The following is a 23,272-nucleotide window of genomic DNA, read 5'->3' as shown; positions in this document are numbered from 1 at the left end:
GGATAACTATGGTAACCAACAAGCCAGAAAAGCATCTTCTTGGTTTTCCAATCCCATAACTCTACATTCCTGTATCTAATTTGTAAGGAATATAGTACTTTCCAGCCTCCCTGAACTCTCTCTAATCTACATGTTCCTGTTACAAATGTAAATGGCAGAATACTTCATTGATTAAAAAAAGATCAAAATGATCTATATATACAAAAGGAGAGTCAAATAGAATAGAAACATTCTATTCTATACTACACCTAAATATTAGAAACATTCTAATATTTATAATAAGCTACAATAGTGAGCATTAAAAAGAAAAATAAAGATTATTCTAATACCCCCCCCTTAATGCTCAATCTATTTACTACACCAATAGATCCCCTAAATTTAACAAACTTGTCAGGACCAAGGGGTTTTGTGAAAATATTTGCTAGTTGCTCTGAGGTAGGGACATAGAGTAACTGAATAGATCCATCTTCTACTAACTGTCGGATATAATAGCAATGAAGCTCTATGTGCTTGGTTCGTTCATGAAACACTGGGTTTTTGGCAAGTTTGAGTATTGCCTGATTGTCTGAAAACAAAGAAGTCGGACCTGCTTGAGGAATATGCATATCTGCAAGCATCTGACGGAGCCAAACTGCTTCACAAGCTACCTTGACAGCTCCTCTATATTCTGCTTCTGTAGAGGAGAGTGCATGTGCCTGTTGCTTCTTACTGGTCCAGGCAACTGCTACAAATCCGATACTAAACACATAGCCAGAAGTAGATTTCCTGTTATCAACTGAGCCGACCCAATCGGAATCAGTGAATCCACTAAGCTGAGGAGTAGTACTCCTTGTGTAAAGAAGACCATAATCTGAAGTACCATTTACATTGCGTAACACACGTTTCGCTGCAATCCAATGATCAGTCTTGGGGTTCGTCATGAACCGTGAGATGTAGCTGATTGCAAAACTGAGATCAAGTCTAGTAGTTGTGAGGTAGATGAGACTAGCTACTAGCTGCTTAAAGAGCGTTTCATCTACAAGAGGAGAATCAAATTGTGCAGACAATTTCAGACCAGTCTCCATAGGAGTGGAGGCAGGTTTGCAATCTTGCATTCGAAACTTGTCAAGCAAATTTCTAGCATACTTGGACTGAGACAAAAAAATACCGTTGTCAGTCTGCCAAACCTCAATACTTAAACAATAATGAAGCAACCTGAGATCAGTCATATCAAAAGTTCTGCATAGATCCTGTTTGATATCTAAAATCAAATGTTTTGAACTCCCAGTAATGATCAGATCATCCACATAGACAACAAGAAAAAGAATATCATTACCAAAGTGTTTAATATACAGATTACTGTCTAACGAGCTGCGCTGAAATCCCCGATTAACCAAGTACTGATCCATCTTTATGTACCAAGCCCGAGGGGCTTGTTTAAGACCATAGATGGCCTTCTGGAGTCTACATACTTTTGGTTTTGAACCGGCAACCTTGAAACCTGGGGGCTGCGTCATGTAGACTTCTTCCTGTAATTCACCATTGAGAAAAACACTCTTTACATCCATCTGATGAACTTTCCAACCATACTGAGCTGCAATAGCAAGAAGAATGCGAATAGTGCTTATCTTGGCTATCGGAGCAAAAGTCTCCTCATAGTCAATGCCTTCGCGCTGGGTGAATCCTCGAGCAACAAGCCTAGCTTTGTATTTGTCCAAGGTACCATTTGCACGGTACTTGACCTTATCGACCCATTTACAGCTAATGGGTTTCTTCCCTGGAGGAAGATCTGAAAAAATCCAGGTGTGATTCTTTTGAAGACTCTGAAGCTCAGCATCCATTGCCTGTTCCCATTCTAGAATTCCTTTGGCCTCTGCATATGTCTGGGGCTCAGGGATACTATGGATGTTGGACATAAGCGCAACATTAACTGTGTTGTGCTGAATGCTCTTATTTCTAGAGGTTCTACCCTCAATGAGTTCATCAAGACGAAGATCACTAATTGTTTGAGCCCACCATTTTGGTCGTAGAGTAGAGGAGCCAATATCAGATGCTGTCGGAATAGCTGGATGAAGAACAAGAGCAGGAGTTGTATTATCTGGAGGTGTCTAAGGTGGTGTATCAGTAGTATCAGATGACTCATATAAAATAGAAGGACCCAAGTCAGAGATTGCTGAAGACTGAATCTCGGAATGCAGTGGGGAGGCAGAGAGCTGAAATGGTCCGAGTTCCTCATCAAACACAACATCACAGCTGAAAATTAAACGATCAGTGTTTATATCAATCAATTTTTAGGCCTTATGTGTGTGACTGTATCCTGTAAACATGAGTTTCTGGCTTTTGAAATCCAACTTAGTGCGTTTGGCATCAAGAATCCACACATATGCTAGAGAGCCAAAAAGTTTCAAATGGTTGATCTCAGGTTTATGACCAGACCAAGCTTCCTCAGGAGTCTTATGGTTAACTGCAAGGGTGGGTGACCGATTAAGAAGGTAGACAGTTGTGGATAGTAGATACTGCTTCTGCCCAATATTTTCTGGGAACATTTCTATGTTCTAGCATAGCCCTAGCCATTTTTGTGATGGTACAATTTCGACGCTCTACAACACTGTTTTACTAAGGGGTGTGAGGTGTGGTGAACTGACGTCTAATGCCATGAGTAGTACAGAAGGCAGAGAAAGCAGAAGAACAGAATTCCCCCCCATTATCGGTCCTAACAGTATGGATGGGGGAACCAGACTCTTTTTCTACTAGGGCTTTAAACTGCTGAAATACAAGAAAAGCATCTAATTTTTGCTTAAGAAAATATACCCACATTTTGCAATTGAAATCATCCACAAAGAGTAAGAAGTACCTGTTCCCAGTAACAGAAGGAGTATTCATAGGACCACATACATCAGCGTGGACCAGCTAGAGTACTTTAGATGCCCGCCATGATTCACCATCCTTAAATGGGGTCCTATGTTGCTTCCCTGCTTGGCAAGCTCCGCAAACGTGATGATTCTGGGTCTGGATATCAGGTAGGCCATGGACTAAATTATCCCGAGCAAGTTGTGCTAGTTATTGAATGTTCAGGTGACCATATCGTTGATGCCAGAGGCTACTGAGAGCGGATGATTTGGCGATGAAGGCACACTCAAGGGAATTGCCTAAATCTACAAGCTTATAAATACCATGGTCCTCAAGACCGACAGCAAGTGTAGTGCGAGAAGCACGATCAATAATTGAACACTTATTTCCATTGAAAACGACATCCAACTGAGGGGAGTGCTTTATAATTTGACTAACAGACAAAAGATTATGTTTCATGCTAGGAACATAACATACATTGAGGAACATGAGACTTTTTCCTTTGGACTGAATCTGAACATTGCCCTTGCCGACAATATTGTATTCTTCGCCGCCTCCAAAGATTACTGAGTCAGAATAGGGAGTGAATTCAACAAACCAATCACGCCTATGACTGAAATGTCGGGAGGCACCAAAATCTATGTACCAAGCAGAAGATTTCACATGATCGGCAAGTATGCTGGCCATAAAGGCATGGTAGATAGATTCTTTCTGCTCTAAGTGTTGGGCAGCATTGGCTTGTCTATTAATTGACTCTGACTTTTGATGCTGCTAATACAAATGGCCATAATATGTGAATATCTCAAATGGTACAAATTTCGAGGTGAGAAAATGAAAGACCCAAAAAAAACGGACTACACGGGCGAGAGCTCGAAAAACCTAGAAATAATACGCTGTCGGAATCCGAATCTGCTGGCTCGAAAATCAAGGCACAAAAATCGAGGCACCCACAAAACTCTGATGAAGACCCATTTAAGATCTCGAAAACCCACAAAGAATATGCAATTAGAAAAAAAATTCGACCCCAAAAATTAGGGTTTCGGGCAAAACCCTAGCCGGCAGCTCGGTAGGTCGAAATTGAAAAAAATGGCAATTTCTTGGAAAGAAAAGGACAATTTTTTGTTGCAGAGTTCATCTAGGAGCAGATACCACCCTAAAAAAGTAGAGATGTGACTCCTCAAATGGCCGAGATTGCTGGTTGAAGGAGAAAACGCCCAACAAAACCGCAATTTTGTAGACAATTTGCAGACCTGACTTTTAGATGTGATTTGAACCACTATTAGTAGACAAATTGACCACAAGGAGGCCGTGAATCTCAGAGAAAAAAACCCGCGATTTTGCAAGGGAGGAATACCCGCAATTTCTCCAAGGAAAGACCAAGATGTGCCACGGATTTCAAAGTCGAACCAAACGCAACAAAAGAAATCGCAATTTTCAGAGAGAAATCTTGAAAAAACAAAACAGATAATTTCAATAAAGAAATTATAATTTTTTCAAAAAAATTACTCTAGCTCTGATACCATGTTACAAACGTAAATGGCAGAATACTTCATTGATTGAACAGAGATCAAAATGATCTATATATACAAAAGGAGAGTCGAATAGAATAGAAACATTCTATTCTAGACTACACCTAAATATTAGAAACATTCTAATATTTACAATAAGCTACAATAATGAGCATTAAAAAGAAACATAAAGATTATTCTAATAGTTTCCCAACAGAATTTGTTGTGAAAATCAGTTCCAAGATATTTGTATAGTTGTACTCATTTACTATCTCTAAAAGATTTGCTTTCAAAAAGAAGGTGTTTTGTTGTAATGTCCCCAATTTGGTCCTCTGGGTTTTGAGATTGGATTTTTTTTAATTCAATTGTAATATACTTCTTGTATATATGACTTACACTCAATTGTTACATTTGCCACAAAGGAGTGTGTGGTATAGTAGCAATATTTCTAAGGAAAGATATATGAATAGAAATGTGGCTTATTTTGATGTTATGTAAGAAAGGTATCACCACAAATTCTGATATGTTCTTATTAACTACCAAAGGGATAGAAATTATCTCTGGTCAATGATGTCAAATACATATCGCCAAGAACTCTCAAAGGTAACACAACTAAAGAGTTTTTGTCCCTCAATCCCAAATGGAATGAAAAGAAGCAAGGCATGTAAAGACACTTCCTACACCAAACTGAGAGATAGAGCAAATTTTTAATCCTTTAACAATTATTTAAAGAAAATAAATGAACATAGAAAATTCAAAATTATACCATAACACCAATTTACACGGGCAAAACCCTTTTGAAACATAACCCCACACTCTAAAGCACAACCCAATTTGTCTATCTATAAACAATTAAGGTTAATACACTTGCAGGGTTACACTTTTCAGGGAGTTCACCAATTGACAATTTTAGAACAATTTCGGCAACATAGCAATACCTACATATCAACCTATTGAAGACCACTCCTCAAGAACCTTATTTATAACAAATACAAGCCTCCCCAAAGCCTCTATAGGAAGGAAGAAGAATGCACATCCAAATACACAGGGCCCACTTTCCCACACATTTTACATGCAAAAAGACACTTCTACAATATTTCCTTACACTCCTTAGAGTTGTCATAACATTTGAACTTTCCCTCCCCAACCTGGAAACCCAGAATCAGCTAAAATAGGCTACTTGACTTGCAATTGCATAGAATATGTCATTAACTTACAGCTACAAGAGAATTTTTCATTACTGAATAAAAATAGTTGATTCTCTTACAGCCTCTCATAACCCAACTTGGACGCCAAAGTCTCTATGCAAAGATGCTTCATTATGCTTGCCATATGTGTCATAACATGTCATAATATTCCTCTCTAATCGTAGCTATTACATGTCATAAGAACTGCCATTCGTCGTTATAGGATCTGTCATTTGGCACAAGTCATTAAGAGAATCCTCTTACACGCTACACAAGATGCTGAAATGTGGCTGGAATAATGCCAAAACAAAAGGGACGCTTACTTCCTCATGTGAGGACAAAAACTTACAAGTCAATATGCTAACTCACACAATATGACTAACTAATAAGTGCATAGAGAATTACACCATAGGCAAATAAATAAATACAAAAAACTAATTTATGCTAGGAACTTACAAAGGTTGGGACACCTTAGATACCAACATAATAACCAAGAAAATTTTGTCCTCCAACTTTCAAAACACCAAAGGTTTTCATTTTCAAATTAGAAGGCAAACACAAATCCTCAGGCTCCACTTAAAGGATGTGATTGCAATAGCAAATGGATGCTTCTTGGACCTCTTTAATTTGAATTAAAAATGTTCAAAAAAACACTTTTCAACATATAGGTGGCCACTTATGAAATAGTAATAGCATCGAAGTCGTCCTTACAAAATAAAGTTATTAGAGCAAAGTTGAGATATTGTTATGAAACCATTTCCCTAACTTTACCCCCTTAATCCATAGAAAATGAAGAAATGGGTCCCCATCATCTTGGAAACTAGATTGTGTCAGTCAATAGTATCCCATTTTTTAAGCATGTCCAGCCATTCATTTTACTCCTTGCCTTTAAGGATTTTACATTATTAAATTCGTCAAATGTTCTCAAAACAATATCCATAAGAATATCAATTCAAAGAATTTAAAGATGTCGTTTTACTTCTAACTGTGTGCAGCTTTAATTTGAATAGCAAGAATTAGACCACAGAATCACCTTCAATTTGCACATTCTTGACTACGACTCAAAATGCAAGTTGGAGGCCCAAAATCAAAGCCCTAATCTCCACTTCAATGTTGATCCCCCATGCTAGTTTCTTTGAGGTTGTCTTGACCAATTGGCCTCAATGATCCCAGATGTCGCACCTTGTACCTAAGGAACACAAATTCCCTCTTGAAGGTCCATCAAAGTTCCATTTGTCAGAGTGAAGTGAAGGACAGAGCCACTTGGTTGAGTAGCTTTTTGTCTTAGTGGATTTAACTCCCCCTTGAACACAATATCTATTTTCAATTTTATGTTTTAAATTTATATTATTTATCTATTTTATTAAGTTTAATGTTACTGGTAGTAAGGGGCAACCCATTACAGCACGTTTAAACACACAGTTTCTAAGGCCGTCACCGAGGATCAACCCCAGCTGGGTCATTGTGCTCGCAAAATATATATATAGATATTGATAGTCAGCTTAATACATGGTTATCTATTAATATAAAATTTTATTATTAATTTTTAGCTGTATCTATTACTTTATTAGAATTTACACTTTAGGTAAGTTCAATAATTTTATTTCTTAATTTGCATGTAGTTCATTTTAGTTTGAAAGTTCTTTTTTAATCTAAATAAGTTCTAATTTTGATTAATAAATATCTGTGTGTTTTTAAATGCTACATTGAATGGTATCCCTAATAGGATGCCTTGCAAACAAAGTTGTATCCATATGAAGAGGCCTTGAAAAATAATCGTATCCACATCCATGACCACACAACTCTAAATAAAATGCATTCACTACTATCGGAAGGCAAGATAAACATATGAACTATATTGTACATGTGACTCTTTCAAAAACCAAAAAACTTTCCTTGTTGAATGAAAATCTAAAGAATATCAATGCAGGTTCAATATTGGTCGAAAATAGCTTTTTCTATATTGCATTTCATGCTATGCAATACACAATTCCATTAAAAATAAATAAAAGTAAAAAAGATGTGATTTATTGAAAGATAAAACACCTGCAGTTGAATACTGCAAACAGCCCACAGCAAGAATCTCTCCTCACCAACAAGCTTGTACATTTTCATAGCTGTCTGCCAGTAGAATTAAAATTTAGTTGCCATTGTACAAGAATTCAGCATTCATTCAGAGTTTTGCAGTTAAAAAATTAACACAAAATAATAATAAAATGAGATGATATTATTAGGAGTAAATTGTCAGCACATCGTTTTACCTGTTGTTGTTTCACATATGAATACTCGCGTACATAACAATTAAAGAGACCCATCATTAATTCTAAGTTGTTTTGCAACTTTGCACAGGCATGCTCATAGCAAGAGGTTGCAAGGTCCACTACATCCGCAAAACATAAAATTAACAAATACAATTTCAATAAAAGAAAGAAATGAAATTCCCAACAGATAGATAAAAATTAAAACATTAAAACAAGAAGAGCAACATGAAATGCAAATCATAATAAAATATGCACATAGCACATACAACGATCAAGCCGTTGAAATACTATCTGCAGCGTACTGAGAGTAAGATCATCAACAGGACCAGCATCCTTAGCATTTAAGCAGAGAGGCAATGATTCCTCTGGCTTTCCCATCCTCTCTAAAACCAAAGCCTTAAGAGCCTGTAGTTGCAGAGGATAAAAAATAGAAATGGCAATTGATTAGATCCTCTACAGGTTGAAATTTAATTATTCCATTATAAAGAAGTCAAACCATAACGATTAATCATTAATTGATATAGGTTATTTAAATGTGAATGACTAACTAGAATGATCAATGAAATTAGATGGTACAGTCAGCAATGACTAAAGAAGTACAGCAAGTCAAATCGTTAAATAACAAACAAAGTAGATGAACAAACAAAAATAAAAGCATGTTTGTCCGCAATCATAACAGAATGCGAAAATAAGCAACAACTTAAAAGGATTAGTCTTTGTTGTTGATATTTGATAGCTTCAGTCGGATAGACCTATATATAATTATATATAAGATATAATTTATATATATGTGTGTGTTCTTTATATTGAGATATAAGGTCATTGTTATATGAGAAAAAATTAATATAATATACATACATACATACATATATATATGAGATTAAATTTGTTATTATTATTAATTATCTGATTAATGAATAGACATGTCCCATGAAGGGACATGTCTATTCATGGCCTATTCTTTATATATATAAATCTAAGACGATGGTGCATTTGGAACACACATACCTAATAAGGTAGTGTTTAATACATTTGCAGCAGATCTGGAAAATCTAACATGGTATCAGCGCTGAACTGCCAGTGTAAAAAGAGATTGAACATTATAATCTGCATACACATTCAGAAAAGCGGACTAGAAGTAAATCTACGTGGAGGATTGATCACTATTGACATAGAAGCTAAATGAATATAATCATGTGTATGTCACTGCTGATGAATTCCAATATAATTGCTATCAATACTAATATTCTAAGATGGTAATTCCTAGAAAATGTGCTGCAGCAATTGGTGTTTCTCACTAAATATATATTTCGTGAACCGCTAACAATTATATGTGATTGTCCCAGGCGTGTTAATACTGAGACATCTGCAATAACAATACTCAACAAGTAAAGATTGGAATTAAAATTCATTGCATCGATAAATTATTGAACCGAATGATAATCGATTTCTCTTCAAACATGTTTCCTTCATGTGAATCGCAACCAATAATCAACATTCATGACACAAGCTATGGGATCTTTGGAATCACAGAATTTAATAATCAATCAAGAGATGATCGCCATGAATAAGTCACAAAGAAATGCTTACCAGATGACCACAGTTTGAGAAGCAAATATTCCATGACACTTAATGACTATGAAATTGTTCCAAATAGTTTTCACATAAAGATTTATATTTTCTAAAATGAAGTTGTAAGGAAATGTCAACTGAAGATTGGAGGGATCAAAAAGACACTTATTCCTATTCAATTCATATTTCAAATGTTATGAAAGACAATATAAAAGAAAATAGGTTTCAGAGAGGTAATTGTCTATTAGAAAAGTGAATGATTTCAAATGAAGTAGGAACAAGACAAAAGGTAACTGGGAAATCCCTGGCAATCACTGCATACACCACCTGCGATAATCAAGATAACAATCCCTTGATGCAAACGTGATGTGGGGTAAGGAATATCGGTCTCGCACAACCTATAAGTGCATACATAGAATAAAATCCACAAAGGATGGGCTCAAGCGTCTAAGCGGTAAGCGTAGATAGACACATATCCCATCACTATTCCAATTATGAGAAAAGTATGTGGATACGAAGTTGGGTATTGGAGACTCCTTTGAATGGGCAGATTGCCGATGTGGCCAAGGGTGGCCCTCACTAATAATTAGTCATTGGACCCCACATAGAGGCTTACTAATATAAGAGTTCACTATGTACCGCTCCAAGAAAGGTTTCCAATCTGTTTATATAAATAAAATGTAAGGTTGTGGCCAATTTATAAACAAAGAGTTGCAATTTTTATAAGGAAATGTAATTTGTTTATTAAAACAAAAATTATATGGTATGTCACCTTCAAAGAGAGATTATTTTCAAGATAAAAGTAAAAAAAAGGACTGATTGGTTTTGGAATAAAGGAGATTTCAATTGAATGAATAAGCTCATACTCAAGATAATGAGATAAGTATTTCTATTAAGTAATAATTTTATTGTAGTTAATCTTTTATTTGTAATTTTCAATATGTACTATAAGAGCTATTTGCCTTGATCTTTTCCTCCGAGAAAGTTTTTGCAAGATGGGGGAGATTGAGATTCAAAGGGAGCCTGACATTTCATTAGATGCAACCTTGAATGAGAGGGAGCAAATAGAGGATGTGATTCAGTCAACCTTCGGTGGTCTCGGTCTTATTGATTCAAAGGGAGTAAACCATGTTGAGATGTATTCTCTAGAGATCAATTAATTGTGGCAGTCAAGAGGACACCGATTCATGAATATACCTCGTGGCTATGTGATTTTAATGGGCCTACCCCCTATGTACATCATAAGGAAGTGATGACCTCCAAATGATGTCACTTGTATTTGCAGAAGTCATTGTAAGGTGACAATCTTACAATAACTTGTATAATGAGATCAAACAAATTGAGTATGTGGTGAATGTCTTGCATCTCAACATTTTGGGAGGCCAATACTCTTGATATCAAATGTGATATCAAACCTTATTTGGGTACTTGATGAATATCATATGTCGATATTCTGGAAGACCAATACTCTTGATATCAAATGTGATATCAAACCTTATTTGGGTACTTGATGAATATTCTCTTGAGATATCAAATGAGATATCCTTAAAATTGTTATTTGTAATATTATGTTAAAGTAATATTTATTCTTATGTGTTTATCCTTCTAAGCTAAGAGGGAGTATTGATGTTTGATAGGTTCAGTCGGATAAACCTATATATAATTATATATGAGATATAATTTATATATATATGTGTGTGTTCTTCATTGTTAAATGAGAAAATTTTAATATTATATACATACCTATAGATTGATAGATAGATAGATAAGATTAAATTTGTTATTATTAATTATCTGATTAATGAATAGACATGTCCCATGAAGGGACATGTCTATTCACGGCCTATTCTCTACATATATAAATCTAAGAGGATGTTGCATTTGGAACACACATACCTAATAAGGTAGTGCTTAATACATTTGCAGCAGATCCAGGAAATCTAACATTTGTGGTATACAGGTGAGACCTTTTATCATTAGTTACAGAAAGGGACCATGTAGAGTCATTGCAACTGTTTACCCAATGCTGTAATCTAACACCTCTGCTAGAATAGGCATCCTGATAAGTGATGATGTAGATATCACCAAACGTAACAAATTGTACCACATATCATGTATTGTAGATCTCATAGAGAGTGTAAATGTTATTAAACCTATGATCAAACTGTCAGACTGATATGGATTTGACAATATGAAGAACAAAATCCTAACTTGTTTGTATTGTCTTGCAGATAAAATCACAAGTGCTTCAGTTATCAGAGATATAAATCTGAGTGTCTATTATGTAATGGACAGTTCTGCAATTACCGATCTGGAGAGAAAACATATTTATTTGTTTTGATGTCTTTTCTCTTATGATCCGTCATTATAGATATGGCAACCAAGAGGCATGTTAATTGCAGTTGTGTCTCTTCAGTTATAAGTCTCATTGAAGAGGCACAAAGACTTTAATTAATTAACCAAAAAATTCAAGTGTTTATCGGGTGTAATTAGACACCAAATGAATTATAATAAGCCGTACGATTATCGAGCATACTAAGCAATAATCTACAGCCTCCAATCTGTTATGTGAAGTGGATCATTCACTCAATCCATACTGAAGCACACAAGATTGATAATGATCCGGGATAAGTAGTCCGGTCTAGGAGAAAGCTATAATCAGATTTTCATACTTGATTTGATCACATTATTACAAGGATGATCTCAAAAGAAGTTTATGGCAGGATAATTTGTCCATGTATATGTCTCTGTGTGTGTGTATCAGTTCACATGGTGAACTGGTATGCATACATGCACACATATGCATACAGTTTGCCAGTTGATGTGTCCTTGAATTCTGACTGACACTATCATGTTAACAGAGAGATAAAGAAAATGGCAGTTATATGAAACTGGATTCAAATTTTGTAACCAAGTTATGGAAGGATGTCACCATGTTTATCTTGTCATATGTAATTATCAGAGTGACTCTTAATGATAATCAGTTAGGAAACGTCTTCCCTTTTCTTATCTTGACTCACAAAATTAAGAAATTCCTCTTTGTTGGAATCATTTTGTCCCATTCCTCTCTATGAGGTCACTTATAAAATTAACAAAATTATTGCAAAGTGGTTGAAAGTTTCAACGATTATAATATCCCCTATTGAAGCTGGATATGTCAAAGGTTCTCATATTTTAGATGGTGTTACTGTGGCTGCAGAAGCCATTCACTCTACGCCATCATCAGGGAAGAAGGCTATATTTCATTAAACTGGATATGTCAAAGGCTTATGATAGGGTTGGATGACCTTTTCTTCGGAACATTCCACACACTTTCAGGTTTTCTGCATATTGGATCGAGTGGCTTATGAGTTGTTCGACTTCAGCAACTTTTGCAGTTATTATCAATGGCATTCTCTCTCTTCTTTTTTCGACATCCAATGGACTCAAAAAAGGAGATCCTCTTCTCTCTACTTGTTCATATTAATGGCTAAAAGACTAGGCAAATTGCTAAGGAGTTTTCAGTTGAGTGCATTTTTGCAGCAATAGTCTTGGGCTCAGAACTCAATTACCCAGACTCCTCTGCAATTTGTTGAGAACACTGCCTTGAAGAGGATGGCTAAAGGAGAAGAAGTTGTTTTCTCTAAAAGAATAGAATATTTACATAGTGGCTTCAAGTCAATTGATCAATGAGGCAAAGTCTAAAACCTTTTTCTTCAACATGGGTGCTTGTATTAAAGAAGGATAGCAAACATATTTCATTTTCAAATTTGGTCTTTGCTTGATGAGCATCTAGAGATTCCTGTCTCAGCTGAATGTCTTAGAAGAAATTAGTGAAAGAGTACTTATCTTTTGCTAATCAGCTAATTCTCTTAAAAGCCATCCTCCAAGCTTTGCTTTACCTATTTATAGGTTCTTAATTTTGGCTGCCCCAAAAGTTTTCTTAGAGACTTTGATGCTCTTTATATAAAGTTTCTTTGGGTGTGGAAGCTAGATAGAAATAAGTGAAGCCTCGTAAATTGGAACATTGTATGTAAATCGAAGAATGTTGGAGAATTGGACTGCAACAATCAAAACTTAATTGCCAAGCTTTAGCTGCCAAGTTGTATAGGAGATGGTGAAAAAATCCTGTACAAACTTGGGCTAGAATTTAAAATGTAAAATATTTCAGAGGGACCCATGAGATGGATATCCCAAGAAATAATCTCGTTGGGAAAGGGTCCATAATTTGGGACACTACAAAAAAAGGGCCAAGCTTATTAAAAAGAGGCTTTTCTTTAAAGTAAATAAAGGCAATCGATAATGCTCTATTCTAAGAAGATTCTTGGGATTATCATCCTTCTATGCTCTCTTCATTCCCTCAGCTTTTGATACTCTGATATCTATGTGAATGTCAGGTGGACTAAGGTGGTTGACTTTAAGTACAGTGTTAACCTCAATTGCTCCCCCGTATAGGTGGCAAAATCCACAATCTTGGCCTGATTGGGGATCTCAAGAGGATCGAGATTATTTTGCATCAGTTCAGTTTTATCAAGTCATCTACCATGTAATAAAGATGCTATAATGTCCCCTTTCTCAAAATAGAATTTAATAATAAAAACAATATAATATTAAAATATAAATAATATCAATGATGATTGGATTGGTTTCTTAACTAATACAAACACAGATCGCCAAAGATTACAATAATCATCCTCAAATCAAAGAAGCATAAAAAGCGATTCCAAACATGAGCGATTATATTAGATTAGTGCATATGATAATGAAGGTTGTCGATAACAATATCATTATACAGAAATAGCATGAAGAAGTGAGAGTGTCTATTCTTATTGTTTGGAAGAAATTATTAATTAATTGCTCAGCAAGCCAAGTTAATCAATGCTCAGTAAATTTGTAACATATTATGAGAACAGATATTATTGGCTATCCTTATATCACAGCTCTTAAAATCTGGATGTCAAACATATATTAAAAGTCAATGACATAGCAAAGAGTGATTTGCATAAATCACAAAATGATGTGATTCAGAAGTTAATTACCAACAACAGTTATCATAAGGCAGTGGTCAAACATACATATGTGATTTGAATAGCAGTTAAGAAAAGGTGTGATTGGATTGTCTAAAGATTGTCTAAAGGAGGTCATGGATCCTTCTCGTGAAATCAAGGAATAGGGGATAAATAGTATATTTGGTATAGTCTATTCCAAAAGACTTATGAGATACATTCAGCATTGCCAGGAAACAAATAAGAAATATTATATTTATCATTTTTGTATATTAAAAGAGAATGCATATTATATTATTTGGCTGGCAAGCATCTCAGACAGCATATTGATATAACTTATCTATGAATCAATGCTAAATTGCAGAATATTATATCTACATTCTATTAGAATCAAAGATCTTTATATACTGTATTATATTTGTGTGAATATATGTTATACATATATTTAATAATCATAGTACTACAATTACATATCAGTTACAATTTATATATGTAATATATGTGTGTGTGTGTGTGTCTGTGTGTGAGAATATATATAATCATAGTACAAAGGATATACATATATAGTAAGATCATAAATGTGTAAACATATATATTAATATTATATTAAATATATATAGGTTAGTAATAATAAATTCAAAATATATGTAGGTTAATAATAATAAATTCAGAATTATATGTATGTCTTATCATTTTATACATATAGTGGTAATACATGAGATATTAATATATGTGTGTGTATTCATGCTTAGATCCGTAACTACTTAGCACCTCAAGAAGGAGGGACCGAGGTATTTCAAAGAACAGGCCTGTCTAAATCCAGCCAATAGGTTGATTCCCAAAATAGGGTGGGGATCAGCGTCCCTAAAAACCTTGAGGGCATAGTCCTAAGGCAGGATAAGGGCTTGGATCTGTAAACTTTGAGGGAACCTATTGTGATTGTTATCAAAGCAACTTGGTTACATTCTAATCTTCTTCTTCTCCAACCGAAATGGTAATAAGGGTAGCATGGACATTAAGAATCATATATAGTAAGACTGCTTAATATGTTTGGTGAATGTATAACTCTCCTTTGAATTACAGAATGGCCTAGTTGGAATCGATATGTCTTGATCAATTCAGTTTAAGCCTGAACTATATTAAATATGCGACAATTATGGCTATAACAGGACTAGAAGTGCACACTACAAATGCAGGGTTATAAGTTCTTGGAATCGTATAAGTAGATAGTAACAACAGATAAAACATTGTCATTGATGAATAGTACAGTTGCAAAGCTAAAGTTTAATGGGATAATTAACACAGATAGTGGTGATAGATATATTTTTAAGTGCAGTAAAGATTTTACCTTCTGTTTTTCCTATTAAAGTTATCGCTTCTTTTTTCTTTTGTTTGTTAGTGCATGCATAATGGTGGATAAATCATGCATCCTACTAGGGAACAGCAACAGAAAACATCAGTTCACAGGTTTTTTCAGCTGTCCATAGGATTGTGGTTGCAGTGTAACAGTACTGACAAGGATCGATCCTCTCTCACCACAATAAAGCAACTCCACAGCCCTAGTAAACATAAGGGAAAGTTTTGTCGTAAATTTGTAATAAAACTAGGATGATGTAACAAAAACCCAAGCTCAACTGAATACATTCAAAAGTGAAATCCACACATAAAAAATGGCCCAAACTTGCAACGCATAAATACAGAATGCAAATTAGCGCAGACCCCTTTTCAATTTTGCTTTGTAGCATACATTAAAACCATATATATAGTAACAGTTATACCAAAACCTTCTCGTATGCTACAAAGATAGATAATTTTGAACGTCCACAAGGCTAAAACATAGCCTATGGGACAGCTTGTCAAATTAAACCAACTTTGGTAACCCAGTTCTTTTCTTGTGCAAATTGACGATGAGCACTCCTTCTCAATGCACTCCTTGCTGAATAAATTATGTCAAGAGTAATCACATAAAATGACTGCAAATTTGTCCATGTTGTCCTTATATGCATCACATTCTAAAATAAAGTGTAGTTCAATTTCCGCAGTCCGAGAAGTTGCAAAATGTGGAAACTCTCTATTCCCAAGAATCTTTTACCTTCTTCCAACGCCTGGTCCCACAAAGTTGATGAGAATTAGTTCTCAACTAGGCAATAAGATTTTTAGCTCTCCAAGAAATGTTAGCCCATGGGTGCACATTTTGAAGTTGATCACATGTGGGATTGACCTCATTGATATAATATGATTTCTTCCTTCCAAGCACATTTCACCAATTTCTCTTGTAAAATTTCTTCATTAAAAAGACCTTTGATTCCTTGTTATTTGTGGGGCACATATGAAAATGTATATTCCATTTACTCATCCGCTTTATGTTTTGTTGCATCCACATTGTTTTACAATTGCACAATATATTATTAAAGACAACTTTATAGGCCATCTAAGCCATCTACCTTATTCCATTTTTTCTGTTCTTCATAGATAGCTTATGAGACATACCATAGCAAAAGCCTCAATTGGGCAATCCCCATTTCACTAAGCATTATATCATATAGGGTAGTGCTTTTGATTTTAAACTTGCTTGTGATCAAACGCATTTGGATTCCCTCGATTTGCTCCCATTATGAGGCCAAAGTGCTGCTGCCCATAAAGAACAACCGGCAAAATTAAGAGACCAAACAGAGTTTGAGTAGTTTTCCAATCCCAAACCTCTACCTCACGACACCGATTTTGGACTGCATAGAATGTCTTCCATCCTCCTAACATTTTTTTCTTTCTGCTGCCATCCCAATTTAAATTTTTGTTGAAGTCAAAGCCAAGATATTTGTACCCCCCAACTTCCACAAGAATATTTCCTTCAAAAGAAAACTTATGCTGATGTTTTTTACTATTAGAGAAAACCATTACTTTAGTCTTGCTGATATTGACCTGCATTCCCACCATTGTGCAAAAGCACTCAACGCTTGCTCAAAAGTGTGCTTGCAGACCATGTGCAGATTTGGTAATCAAAATGAGGTTGTCTGCATAGAGGGCAGCCTTATTAAATGTTCTCCCAACTGGATACCCTCACCATTTTGCATGTTTAACCACTCTTAAAGTAGGTGATAGTGGGCAACCCTGTTTAATCCCAATGTTGCTCCTAAAACATTCTAGGATGTGGGATGAAGTTTTGATTTTGACTTTTACCTCTTCGTACATCCTATGAATAACAGCTCCGTAAAGGTACAATTCCTCCATTATGAGGCAAAGCTTGTCCGCAGGAATAGTGTTGAAAGCCTTTCTAAAGTCAACAAAACAACAAAAATCGGAAATCCTCATCCTCTTTCTCCCACCCTTTTTCAATAAAGTGCCTCGGAGTGATACAGTGATCAATTGTGAAGTGCTTTGACCTAAAACTAGCTTACCCTTTTCAATGTTTATGTTTTCCTTCAGCCCATTACCTGATTCTATTTTCTATCATGCAACCAAATAATTTTGCCAAAAAGAGGATTAAATATAATTATCCTGTAGTTGGGGGAGTTATTGACATCACCACTCTTAAAAGGGGTATTGCAAGGCTGATTGTCCAACATTTAGACAACCCATGCTGGCTGATATTATTGAAAAAATTCATAATGTGTGGTGCAAGGGTTTTCGCGCCCCACTTGAGATACTCTACTTGAAGTTCAACCAGGTCCTTAGCTGTACCACCACCCAGCTTCTTAATACCCATCTCGACCTCTTCCATGGTGAAAAGATTTCTCATATAGTTGAACAAGGGTGGTGGGTCCACCTCACCTTCTAGTTCATAGAGTTTCCCAGGATAACCAAACCATTGAGTGACTAACATTATTTTCAGTTTGTTTCCTTCTTGGTTAAGGTTCCCTCCAGAGTAGTTCAGGGTTATTTTTACTAAAGAAAATTAGCTCCTCTATCCTTGTGACCATAAAATCAACTTTTTCATCTTTAAAATCTGCTTGTAAACTTCAATGTCAACATTTGTTTTTTTAGCTCTCTTAGAGTCCTCCTAGCCATTTGGCATTCCTTATTGAATCACGCATCGATCGAAAAACAGTTTGTTTCAGACTTTGTTTTCTTTGTTCTTTTGCACTTTGAAAGAGCCTCACGAATCAGACTTGTTAATGTATGTCTATTATCATCGAGCATTTGCATGTTCTCCCCGTTAAAAAGCCTCTCAAAACAAGCAAGATTGAAAAACTAGAACTGAAGCAAAATTCTAGCTTTCAAGTCCAACAGTTGTTGTATAATGATAACGGAGACATGATTTTTTAAGGCATTACCAAAGTTCAAGTCTCCCAAACAGAAAAAAATAACCCCTGGACACGTGGAAACCCCCTGACTAAAAGATTACTGGGTACATTTGAGTGCGATGCATGCTTACCCTAGTTCAATTCTACCAAAGAAGAAAAGGCTGCTCATATTTCGGGTGGAAACGTGGGAGAGCTGTGGTGCAATGATTATTTAGTGCATTTGAATGCAACGGCAGATTACCCCAGGTCAAATCTCAGTAGAACCCGAAACCAACATATAAATACAGCATCCAAAGGCTTGGTGTAGCAATTAGTTGCGGTACTCTTCAGTGTGAAACATGATTCCTTAAGTTCAAATCTATCAGTCACAAGAAAGCTATCAGCTATTCCAATGGCCGTGTAACAGAACAATAGGATAGTGATAACATTAGCCTGTAAACTCATCCAGTAATTATCACAATAAATTTACAAACAAAATATAACACAAACACGCGGTTATAAAGATTATGTAACAAAATCGAGTGTACATAGCTTACGAATATTATACAAAATAAAAAGAATCGATACCTCAACAAAATTTGAACAAACCAGATAAATAAAATATTTAAAAGTTAACTTTAAAAAAATGGTTAACTTGTGGTTTGGAAGAAGTGAAAGTTCTTACCAAGATATAAGGAGAATCTGGATGTTTTGTTAATAATGTATTGGCAAGTTTGAGCGCGTTTTTGTACTGTCGAGTATCAATGGCATCCCAGAGAGGCCGCACGCGCCTCTCTGCTATGCCCCCTGCTACCAAAAGCTTTGAGCTCATTATTGCATTCTCCAAAACTCAGAAAACCCAGAGTTTTGCTCTATGGTAGGGTTTAAACGATTCTCCGAGAACAAAAAATAATGGAAATCGGTTAGAAAAGAATTTTATTTTCACCCGGAGCAATCGTCTACCTTTCACATTCCAGGTAAAACAAACATTAAAAGTATTATAATAATAATAATCAGCTCAATGTCTTAATAATCAGTTTGGTTTTTTTTTAAATTAGAATGTGTTGTGATATTGCTATCAAGATTGATCGTGTATATTTATATTTCTAGTTTTTCGATAGTAATATGGAGAGTAATAATAGTAATATAATATTATTATTAACCAAACATTTGTAAAAAGATAATGGTAGATAAAAATTTAATGTTGATCAATAAAATATTGAAAATTGTTTCACTGTGACTTTTCATTGTCTAGTCCAAAAGTTTTGGTAAAAATTATATTTGCACATGTAATTGTAAAACCACAAACATAGAAATTGAACTCTGTTAAATTTATAAGAGGAAAAACAAGTTGAAACACCTCGAGAACGAGTGTTGTGCAAATAGTGATCTTGACCATAATGTCAAGCTGGAGATTCTCCCTCTATTCATAGCTAACGGAGATGCAGGGTAACAACAACTTAGGGACATTTGGCGAGCCTTGGTCAGCCAAATTTTGGCGGAACTGCCAAAAGATGGAGGCAAGGACAGAAATAACAATTAACATTAATGACTGCTAATCATGATTTGATATTAATTTTGATCGATTGATTGAGTAATTTACAAATGTTAAAAATAGTAACTTACAAATGTTAAAAATATGACTGATAGTAATTAATTAAAGAGAAAAAATTTGTTCGATCTAAATTATAAATTTGAAAGACAATTCTTGATGTACAATTGTAGATTTTTCAAGATAAATTTCAATAAATTCAAAAATAGATATATGCAATTCAAAATATATTTAATAAATGGAACACTTAATTGAATCTCATTGATGTTTATAAAGTTTAGGGTTTTACAAGAGTTTACCCATCCTCAAGCACACTTAAGTGCATAGTTTATACATCCTCAAGCACGCTTAAGTGTATAGTTTCCTTTATGGTTAAACTCACTTGCAACTCCATTTACAAAATCTTTCACCAAATGTTGTGTCTTATAAATCATTCATTAAAAGGTCCCTTGAACTCATCAAGAAAATTGATCACTTTGGATGTCTTTATACGAGATCTAAGATAAAGTCATAATAGATTAACTTCAGGTTTTTAAGGTTATGACAATGAAATCAATCAATTTGTAAATGAATGTGTTAACTGTTTTATTTTAGATAAATTTATTGTCTGCAATAATTGTTTTGAATATATAGTTATATATAAGTGTCTTGTAATGATATTCATTTGAGATGTCAGAATTATTAATGAATAACATTTATTATTGTGATATTGTTTTATGAGTAGTAGTTCACAAGAACCCAACCTTAATGAGAATGAATGGTATACTTAGTACTCAATGCATCTAGATGATGCTCATAAAGGTGAAGCATTGGGCCTTCCCCAAAGGTCACTCATCTCAACACTACCCAAACTCAAGCATGCTTAATCATGGAGTTCCCCTCAAGGTTGAACCCACTTACCTTGCTCTCTATTTGCAAAAACTTTAAGTAGTGTGCCTTATGAATAATTGATTGGAGAACCCACTTTGTGCACTTGAGTTGGAATACTCTTAGAATGGAATGGTGACGATCATTGAATTAATCATAAATCTACCTAAAAGATAACTATTGTCATTGCCCAATAGTTGTAGGGTTCAAAATGGATCAACTTGTAGATACTACAAAACCCACATCAAATCCAAAGAGTCAAAATGACAATATGGATTAAGAGGAAAGGTTGTCGAGATATTGGGAAGAACACAATCATCAATTTATAAAGTTTAAATTTAAGAAGTGGTTGTGTGAAATCAAGGTACCACTATTGCTACCAAAAATATTTACAGAGTACACGATTATGGCAAGTACTATATAGTTAATGAGCATAATGTCCATGGAAAGTCATTTAGTTATTTTTCACTTACTATTTTCAAAAAACATGGTGTTATCTTTCTTTTGTAAGTTTTTGTTTCAATTGAATTTCTAGTTGTAGATGATCAATGAAGATAAAAATGGGGTATAAGTGTAAGAGGGGAAATGAAAATATGGTTTTGAACTAGGTTACATCACAATTTTTAGAGAAAGCAAGACGGCTTAATTTCTTGTTAACATATAAAGGTTATAAAGTGGATAATGTAAAAGAATTTGTGGATACTTTCCACTAAACATTCATTATTTTCAAAGGAGTCATGATACATGTGTCCACTACCATTATAAGTGTAATTTATGGAATCTTAGTGGAAGGGAAAGACATGGGAAAAGGTCAACATAATTATAAGGAGCTAATTTAGGCTCTGTGTGTATCTTTGGAGCCTTAAGCAACCCTCATGTGTCATAAGAAAAGAGTAAATGTTGTAGTGTATCAATCTACAAGAATCATGGTTCATAGTAGTGTTATGGTCATGAAGTTTTTTACTTATGACAAGAAGTACATGATGGTTGTAGGCCCACCATTTAGATAATCAAACATCACTTTTTAACAATTGGAGAATGGGTGGGAAAAATGGGAAGAACTTCTAATGAACTAGGGATCCAAAGAAAGAAGAAAAAAAACCCTCCAGTAGGAAAGAGGTCAATGAGACCAAGAAAACAAAGATAGAAAAGGGGAATCTTATGTCTTTTCCAAGAAGAAATTGTTAACCACCTTTAGATACTAAGAGATAGGGTGAATCGACATAAACAAAAAAAAACCAAAAAGCTTATTCTATCATAATTTTAAATTACTAATTGTTGACACAACTAATTATTAGCAAATATGTAGCAATAACAACACACATATTTGAGGCAATGGCCTAAAATACAATGGTAAATTATGAGCTTCTCGTCTAGGAGGTCTTGGGGTTTAAGTCTACTCGAGCTTAACACATAATAGCAATTAATCTCAATAAATAATAATAACTAAAGAAATGAATATGTTAGAGTAATAAGATATTTTCTTATTAATTAAATCATTTTGATTTAATTACTATGTCACTTATTATCTCTAGTTTACTTAAGCTAAACTTTAGGCATATAATAAAATCAATTCTTTTATTAATTATTATCATGCAACCTAGGATATTTCCCTTTGGGGTTTCTACCTTTTAGGTTTCACCTTTCTCCTTTTATAAGGATGGTAATTATAAATCTATTCATTCATCAATACAATTTGCAATTATTTTTTGCACATCAAGAATGTATCATCTTCTATGGATCTTTGAATTCAAGCCTTCATTGCTTTGCTCCTCTCTCTTTGTAACAAGTGTTTACATGCAATAATTCTTGGGAGTTGTGGAGTTGATATTTCATCGACTTCAATAATATGATACAAGTTTTGTCCCATTACCTATCAAAACACACACATACACACTTGAACAACATATTTTTATGTGGAAAACCTAATGTAGGAAAATTTGTTGTGAGAATCTTAATCACTATATTGATGTAACCAATATGATGTTTCAAGCTATAATCCAAGGAATGTGTTATCCTTATTTATAAAAGGAGGCTAGTAGGTACTAGAACTGAACTATCTTTAATATAATGAAGTTATATCTAATAACAAAAAAGTATTATTAATGTTGGTGTAAATACATATTTACTATTTACACTTACTTAAGTTTACTTAGGTTAATGCATTATCTTATTATTTTATTTTGTGAGACACATAGGAGTTTGTGCACCTTTTTGAGTTGTCATGTTGACAACATAGAAGTATGCAACTCTATTTTAGCACACGGTGTCTACAACACTAGAGTTTGCAT

The 23,272-nt window shown here is 34.6% G+C and overlaps 1 protein-coding gene across 1 annotated transcript in view; it reads right to left on the bottom strand.

Moving 5' to 3' along the window:
• The window catches only part of LOC149550369 (Tetratricopeptide repeat (TPR)-like superfamily protein), a 126,282-nt gene extending 106,749 nt beyond the window's left edge, over positions 1 to 19,533 (bottom strand). Inside the window, exons 1-4 of the mRNA XM_089793396.1 lie at positions 19,248 to 19,533; positions 8,052 to 8,190; positions 7,786 to 7,904; positions 7,571 to 7,645 (exon numbers count right to left, since the gene is read on the bottom strand). Of these exons, the coding sequence (XP_089649522.1) occupies positions 7,571 to 7,645; positions 7,786 to 7,904; positions 8,052 to 8,190; positions 19,248 to 19,394 (480 nt within the window). The 5' untranslated portion in view covers positions 19,395 to 19,533. The remainder of the gene's footprint in view (positions 1 to 7,570; positions 7,646 to 7,785; positions 7,905 to 8,051; positions 8,191 to 19,247) is intronic.
• Positions 19,534 to 23,272: the final 3,739 nt, after the last annotated feature.

Source organism: Cupressus sempervirens, chromosome 7, assembly GCF_028749045.1.
Source record: "Cupressus sempervirens isolate cs-2001-9-10 chromosome 7, ASM2874904v1, whole genome shotgun sequence".
NCBI classification, from domain to species: domain Eukaryota; kingdom Viridiplantae; phylum Streptophyta; class Pinopsida; order Cupressales; family Cupressaceae; genus Cupressus; species Cupressus sempervirens.
This window is presented reverse-complemented; position numbering and strand designations above follow the sequence as displayed.